The sequence below is a fragment of the Triticum aestivum genome, chromosome 7D, assembly GCF_018294505.1.
Source record: "Triticum aestivum cultivar Chinese Spring chromosome 7D, IWGSC CS RefSeq v2.1, whole genome shotgun sequence".
In the NCBI taxonomy this organism is placed as follows: Eukaryota; Viridiplantae; Streptophyta; class Magnoliopsida; order Poales; family Poaceae; genus Triticum; species Triticum aestivum.
This window is the reverse complement of record NC_057814.1, coordinates 263796254-263804207: the sequence shown is the minus strand read 5'-3', so window position 1 is coordinate 263804207 and position 7954 is coordinate 263796254. Positions and strand designations below refer to the sequence as shown.

Here is a 7954-nt window from a genome sequence, read left to right as displayed (position 1 = left end):
TATGATTCCTCCATAGCATTGGAAAGTGTTCTATTATTTGTTGTTACCATGTCCTAGCAAGAAGGCATTAATTTGTCAATTTTAATTTGGTTCATATGTGTCAGTCGGCATGTAACGGTTTTCTATATGTGTTGTAGGTTGTGCATATGATATTGAAGATGTATTCATGATTAGTGGAAAGGATGTGTGAGATATAGGTTTTAGTACCCAGAACAAAAAACCAACAAAAGCGCATATCTGTCAAAAATTTGCAATGTGAACTGCTTTTGATAGGCTAACATTCACACCCTTATAATCTAATAAGTATCGTTCGTATCATGTACATTCTCAAGTACTGCTACTATATCTTTGTAAATATCCTTCTTATCATGGACGTTGTCAAGTAGTGTTGCTATATCTTTGTAAATACATATAGTCTGCCTTATTATTTAAATGATAAGCTACTAATCTACTAATTTTCTAGTTAACTTCCTTGTCCTCCTTGTTTTTGTTTCGCCTACTAATCTATTGGAAATTACCAGTAACCTCTTCACTGTGTTAAAATAAATATGAATTTTTAAAATCAAAAACATTTCTGAAAATCTAGAAATGTACAAAATGATAAAATCAATCACCTATATATCCTTTATATCTGGAATGTTTTGCTTGCTTCTTTAATGTTTTTACACGGGGTCCACCTCATCATCCGTACATTCCTGTGCAATATATGTAAGACGAATGAGATAGTGATTCTATAATTAAAAGCACCTTTACCTCCTCAGCTTTACCTTTCAAGTAGAACATCTCAAGCCTACCATCATGCATAAATATTCTTTTAACTACCAAAGGTGAGATTACTATCATTGAGCTTGAATGCGAAGATAAGTCTCCTTCCACATAGTTGTATCATCCAGCGCTTCTTAAGATTTCCCATCGAGTGAGTCCGTAAGCTAGATGTACCATGCAATCTTGTAGCCTCCTTGTAAAATTGCAGTTTGTAGTAGCTATGTACTCACTAATTTGGTGTCGAATCGATACCTACTGTACCATTCATGTTAGTCAAGAGTAAGTATAATATAATAGTTGTCCATATGAGGGATATGCTTACCTAGGTGTTACCGTTTCTTGATATATACCACAACTCTTGCAATAATATGTGCCAGTTTCGTTGGTAGCAAGTTTGTGACAATCATCAGTTGACATGTACCACCATTGAATATCTTCTTGTAACTCATCTATTGTAGCTATTGTTGTGAAGACAAAAACCTAAATATACCTAAAACTCAAGAAATTGACAGACATAAATAGGTCAACTGAGATCTTATTATAATTAATATTGCAGGTCTTAGAGACTCATTGTCCATGAAGAGTGATGATAGCATATAATGGAACTAATGCAGTACCTGATTTGTCTGGTTTCATGTCTCACTCAAGTAAGTTCTTCTAATGTTCTCCTATAAAGCATTTGTTCTTCTAGTGTTCCTTGAATACTCTATCTATCCCGATCATTTTTGTTAAGTTTTTTCTACCGGGTGCCTATGCATACTAGTAGATTGCCCGTGCGTTGCCACGGACCAACAAATGAATTTGTAAACAATGCTCATTTTACTCCCCACGAACAAACACATTGCACGCAATGTTCAACCACAACACAAACACAAGTATCTTCTATGTATTTCAACAAACTCCATGCACCCCTCTAGCCTCTCTTCTCCATTGAACATGTCGTTCATCGCCTTCTTTGGCCATACATCAATCATCATCTCATTGCCCCTTGACTCTTCATGTGGCTTCTATGCCATTGTTTTGTTGTCTCACTCTACTACTTACGCCATGCAATTTTTTTTAACAGAAGGAGCGCCCGAGGGCGCTATTCATTGAACTTTTATACGCATCTTACATCAAGGATACGAAATCCATAGATTACAAAGTTGCTCAAAGCGAGCAACACTGGACATTGGATACTCCTATGAGATGAGCTAATACAGTATAGTACCATATGAGCTAATACAGTATGTGGTAGCTAATACAAAGCTTTTTCAGTGAGTCCTTTGCACAGTTATGAGCAACACCATTCAAATCTCTTTTGATGTGATTATCTTTAACATAAGAGACCTGGAAACATTGAAGTATTCTCCTATCTATGAATGGATTTCACAATGTCCCGGGTTTGAAATTCGCCAGAATCTGCAGCTCTTGCAAGTACCTGATTATCTGTCAGAATGGTGGACCGATAAAACCTGTAACTTTGGACTCTACCTGAAGCCCTTTCATTATAGGTTGAGCAGCTTGATGCACCTGAGTTGGATGTCCCTATTTTCTTCCAAAATGTTTGTCACTTCCCACCTTCCATATACACCAGAAAAAAGTCATTAGATTGCATATGGAAGCATAGTGGTGTCCTGAACTTAAGATTGCTTGAATAATATTAGGAATTGATCTGTAATGTTGCACAAAGTAATCAGACCTAAGAAACCATGGTTCTAAATAATGATTTCCAAATCACAAATGCTATAGATAAAAGAATGCACCATAGAGCTGCATGTTTGCAGTTAGAACATAAGATCAAACTTCAATTAACAAAACATCAAAATAATGATTTCCTATCAACCCCAAATTATCTCACACGTATGTATATCCGTCCACACACATAGCTAATATCACTGATATAAGCCATTTATAAATGCAGCTCGTAAAGCATAAATGTTATAGATAAAAGAATGTAGGGTCCCAAAAATCGTAATATAGGAACAAAGCCCCATCTCTTGTCAGGAACATTATTCCATAGAGATCTTTCTTGGCTTGTTTGCATGTCTACATCAGAACAAGTAAAATATGGATGGAGAAATATCCAAGTCTCTCTCTAACCAAACATGTTATACGTACAAATACACACCTTACTACTATTTCTATCAGAACAAGCAAACTCCCTAGTACAACAATTTTTTGGTGAATCATGGGAATCCTTCTCTGGACCAATAAGTCTACTGCCTAAACATATCGGGTGCTACAAATCTGATTTAACAAAATAAGTAGATACAATTGCTTACTCAAGCTCCGGAAAAATCTCCTGAAGAAAATATGTCAGAACTATTCATTTGAAATTCCCAATATAGAGCACATAATACCAGTCTTTAATTGAACAATTGTTTACTCACTGATAGTGATCTGTCTGAAAAGGCACAAGTTTGGCAGAACAGAAAATGACTTGAAAGACCAGGAGTTAATAGAAGCTCATTTCTAAAGGGGGTGATGAAAAAAAAAAATCAGACATATGACAAATGATTTCACAACATATAGTCATGTAATAACAATTATGAAGGAGTTATATGCGGACATCTCCTTGTTGAAAAAATTTAGTTTACAATAGTTATAATGGACCACCATGTAAACAATAAGTTATGTATAAGTCTTAATAACATGGAAAAGAAACACCACATGATGCCAGCTAGTTGCCAACTTGAATAGCTAGCAAATTGCTTGAAGCAAAATGTATATTTACAATTTTAACAGAAAAGTGCTACAAAGATGCGTTCCTGGCTATCAGTTTCAGCTAACTGAAACAGAGTGCGACAATTGCCATACCATGTTCAAATTAAATGGTTAACACACACCAATTCATCCCTTGATTACCTCAATCCGTTCCTGGCTATTGCGGTACCACCTTTATGGGGATCTAACAGGGTCGTTTCCATTCTTATAATGATTTACTTGTAACGAAGACACCTAGTTTCATACGCAAAGAAACAAATACCACTTACGTACTTCATTCTTCTACATGGCAGTAAAACTATATGCACCAACCAACATTCCGATAAAAATGGCTTTCAGCCGAGACAGCGCAGAAAAGCCTAAACATGACACATAGCTGACCAAAATGTGCACAGTTACGCATAAATACAAATCAAGCCCAATCTAAGGCCGGGCATGGCCAACAGATGAGAGAAAAAACAACAAGTTCTAGTGGTTCAGGAATGAATCATGTGTAACATCTCTATCTCTCTCTTCTCTAAAAAAAACATCTCTATCTCTCTCTCCCCACCTCTAGTCTTGTTTATTTCCACCTTATTGAAAGTTGCATAACACACCTTTGCTTCTTTTCTGTCTTGTGAACTAAGTTCTCTAGAATACTATTTTTTTATCAAGAGGGAAATAATTTAATTATGAAAAGAAAAAACTTATGTAGCATCAGTTCTAGTTGATTTTAGTAATTCCTTTTACATCTGGAATAATTCATTGTTATCAATCTAAAAACACAAAGCAGGTATTACCTTTGCTGCATCAGACCCCAAATATATGAGAAATAATCGGATGTAGAAGTTCCTGACAATGATATTGTATTTTTAATATCTAAACAAAATTATTATTATATGCATGTCGGATACACAGTTAAATCTAAAAAATCCAAATAACAAATGGACAATTCGAAAGACAAGTGTGGGAAACAAATGGTACAATATAAAAATTGAGCTGAATATTTCGTCTAATGTTGAACAAAAAATCCCACAGTCTGAGATACCTTACAAAAGGAAAAGGAGCAATATAGCAAGTCAACAACATAACTACGACATGTTGGTACATTTCCATCTACTACAGTTACTAAGCAATTGCAAGTGCACTGTGAACTTATACAGCGTAGCACTAATCAGCCGGGCCAGCATGTATTTTAAATCAGTAAAAAGGAAACAAAGCCTGATGTACTGCTTGCGCCATCCACACAGCGTAGCACTAATCAGCCGAACCAGCGGGTATATTAAATCAGTACAAAGGAAACAAAGCCTGATGTACTGCTTGCCATCCACACAATTCAGATTTAACAAAGTTTCAAAGGTGTGGTATACAAGGCACACTTCCGACCATAGGTCAATCGACTGAAATACAACTCATGACAAAAATAATCAAGGGCCAAGTTCATTGTGATTCTACCTTGTGCAGATGTAGACATAGCTTTCTGCGTTTGTAAGTACTCAGTATTACTACAGATCCTGCTTGCACTCAGCCAATGTAGTTGAACTTGCGAGTGGGTGGAGACATTGCCTGAACCTACAAAGATTACAGGTGCACATTACTTACTTTGTATCATTGACGCTTGTGGATCCTCCAGTACCAGCAGCACGTGAAGAGTGCGGGCCTCCAAGGGGAAGAGATACGTACCGTAGCTTGAGTGTCCCCTCCCACTGTGGAACCGTGGAAGTAATCCACCAAGCGCAAGAACCTGTCGATGAAGGAGTGACCAGTTGACCACGTTGTTGTGCCAAGAGGACACCTCCTGTTGCTTGCACTCATAATGGAGGAGACACTCGATGGCAAGGGGTTCGGCGGCGTCAAATGGTTGCCGTCGACGTAGCAACGAGATCGGCGTCGGCGAAGGGATCAGCGGCGGCGTACGGATCCGCTGGGGCATAGTACATTTTGCAGTTGCTCAACATAACGATGCACCAGATATTCAACATTAAACATGGTCTTGTTCCAAAAAAGAAAACTTCTGTTTAAGTATACAATCAAGTGTGCCTATGTAATCGACACAAATACATGGCAAGGTTTTTAGGAATTGCAAGGTGGCCTAGGACCAGAAAGGTCCCTAAATCATCTAAATAATAAATACATGGCTAAGTGATTAATACCTTTCCTTTTAAAAAAAATATGACAATCTCCAGCAGGGCAATCACTAAAGTTTGGCAGTGAAGAAAGATTTTAGAATCCTACAGTCAGCCCCTCTTTTCCTCTCTGTGAGCAGACAGTGTAAGTTCGATACTTTGGAGATATTCACTCAACAAAAGAAACTATAAAATAAGATAATCTACAACATATTGAGGCAACAACAAATATTCCTGAACTCAATAGTCTAGAAAATATGATTGAATGATGATGCCAAGAAGACAACATCAGAAGAATTCTCACCAACAAGTAATTCAGAAAATTGACCAACAGTTAATATAGATAAAGTCGGGAGATGAACATCTATAAAAGATCAACAGCGAATTGTAGAAATATAGAGATAACTTCACAATCACAGTGTGTTGAAGAAATATAAACATGCATGTTTACATGCTAGTGGCTATCCAATCAGCTATCTTCTGTGTGTGCATGTGTTGCTAGTCAATCAGTCTATACACTTATTCGAGCTATGCTGCTACCCAAGTTTGATATCTCTCAAGGCAAGCGAGCTTTGCTGTGTTTGCAATTTGCCGTCGGCCAAAGACACGTGACAGCTGAAATACTGGTTTCAGAAATATACATATGCTAGTGGTTTATATATGATCCACCTATTACTTCATACATGATACATGTTAGATCTCTTCATAACATGTAGGCATTTCAGGTACGAAAGTGCTCTGCACTCGATTGGCTCCTGGATGATTTGCGCTCGACAGGATTAGGAGCCACACAGATTAAAAAAAACCCAGTTAATCCTATGGTCTACCTGACTTGTCGTCTGTGGATCGTGCGTCGATACTCGTGTGCATAGCAGTGCTCTTTCAGGTAAGACGAACATGTTTTAGAACATCCTGTGTGGAAACTAAAATAAACAAATAAATAAAGAGCATTAATTGTCTAACAGTCCTTTTTCACTGTTATGACTATAAGGATTTTTTTCCAATTCACCAAAATACATTGATCCAGCGATTCTCAATGTCGATTGTTTACCATGGTTTTAATCAACCTGCCATCAAACCCACTGCATATGTCTGTGTCAGATAACAATATGCTAATGAACATTTATTCTCCACTTGATTTAAACAATCATTCATTCTTCATTAAAATTGCAATATGCACCTTTTTTTACAATCAATACCATATATACTATAGTAGGAAATAGTACATGGTATAGATACATGAGCTGAATAAATCTAGAAGCGATCACCAAGGCAAAGAATTTTTCAGGAAAAGAAGAGACGCACAATCTACCAAAAATTCTAGAACGTCAGAGCAATATGCACTACACACACGGGCATAATATAATGACAACGCAGGAGAGGACAGAGATTGACGTACCTGTGATGGTGTCCTCGATGGAGCAAAGGGATTCTTGAATTCTGGGATGTTGGTTTTCCACGCATCCACGTACATCTGCCATGCCTCATGCAGACGCCACTGCATTCCCTTGGAGAGACCGACGAACATGGTGATGCCGAGTACGAGTTGCGGCTCGCGACGCGCAGGTGCACCCTACCCCCCGCCCCTTCTTCATCTTGATCGGTGGCGACCGGCGTGTGAGCTCCGGCAAACTCATCTGTTGGCGTGGTGCGCGCGGTGATGGCGGGGTTCCGCGGCGGCAGAACCTGACGATGTCCAAGCGGGGAGCCCTCGGCGCGGGCGTGGTGGTCGCAGAAGATGGGGCGGCGGCATGGTGGTCGCAGAAGATGGGGGTGGGGGAACCCTAGCGAGTGCGAGGGGCTCGGGGACAGGAGCGATTGGTGCGAGGGGAGAAAAGGGAGCTCGCTGGTCGAAGTGTTTTTTTACGAGAGAAAACCAATGTGAAGAGATGGTGGTATGGTAGGAAAAAAAAACCTACGAAAAAAACTCAGCGAAGGTGGGAGGAGGACGAAAATAAACCAGGGGAGGTGTGACGAAAATTAACCGGCGGAGACTACCAACTGCTTCATTATAAGTAGAGATTTGGAATAAATAAGAATAATTGATCTTTGCTTCAGCTTGACTTTGATGCGAGTACTCTAAAATTTTGATCATATAATCAACAGTGCACATTGTTTTGTTAACATTGATGGATGTCATGGATCAGTTCCTTCTTGGACCTCACATTGTTGTTGCCTTCAAAACTATCTTAAAAAGTATTTACTTTTTATTGATAGTGTATGTATGAAAGTTTATTAGAAATTTTTATATACTTTTTTGTAGGAGATTAGAAATCAAGACTTGTTCAGGTGGAAATATCTAAACACACATGGAGTCAGCAAAGTTATTACCTAATTAAATTTGATGGCTTTTTGTCTGCCTTCTTTTGATGCTAGCT

General features: G+C 38.4%; 1 protein-coding gene across 9 annotated transcripts; it reads right to left on the bottom strand.

Moving 5' to 3' along the window:
* Positions 1-1875: 1875 nt before the first annotated feature.
* Positions 1876-7433, bottom strand: LOC123164580 (uncharacterized). 9 transcript variants are annotated; one of them, XR_006482508.1, is made up of 6 exons: positions 6976-7433; positions 5134-5374; positions 4906-5022; positions 4251-4302; positions 3030-3151; positions 1876-2325 (listed from the first exon to the last, which is right to left on the bottom strand). XR_006482508.1 is itself a non-coding variant. In XM_044582116.1 (5 exons), the coding sequence occupies exons 2-5, from the start codon at positions 5381-5383 to the stop codon at positions 2253-2255; spliced, it is 492 nt and encodes a 163-aa protein (XP_044438051.1). In that variant the 5' UTR covers positions 5384-5706; positions 6976-7433; the 3' UTR covers positions 1876-2252. The 9 variants fall into 9 exon arrangements, 5 of the variants coding, with proteins under 5 accessions (XP_044438051.1, XP_044438048.1, XP_044438046.1 ...); XR_006482509.1 differs by lacking the exon at positions 4251-4302; XM_044582116.1 differs by lacking the exon at positions 3030-3151 and having other exon boundaries at positions 5134-5706.
* Between the last annotated feature and the right edge of the window lie 521 nt (positions 7434-7954).

Excerpts from the sequence above, each read along its gene's own strand:
- LOC123164580 (XM_044582111.1), bottom strand. The coding sequence starts at position 7,104 with ATGTTCGTCGGTCTCTCCAAGGGAATGCAGTGGCGTCTGCATGAGGCA. Across the intron at positions 5,375-6,975 it reads CATCGAGGACACCATCACAG|CGGATCCGTACGCCGCCGCT; the intron begins GTACGTCAATCT and ends ACTATGCCCCAG. Across the intron at positions 5,023-5,133 it reads GAGGGGACACTCAAGCTACG|GTTCAGGCAATGTCTCCACC; the intron begins GTACGTATCTCT and ends TAATCTTTGTAG.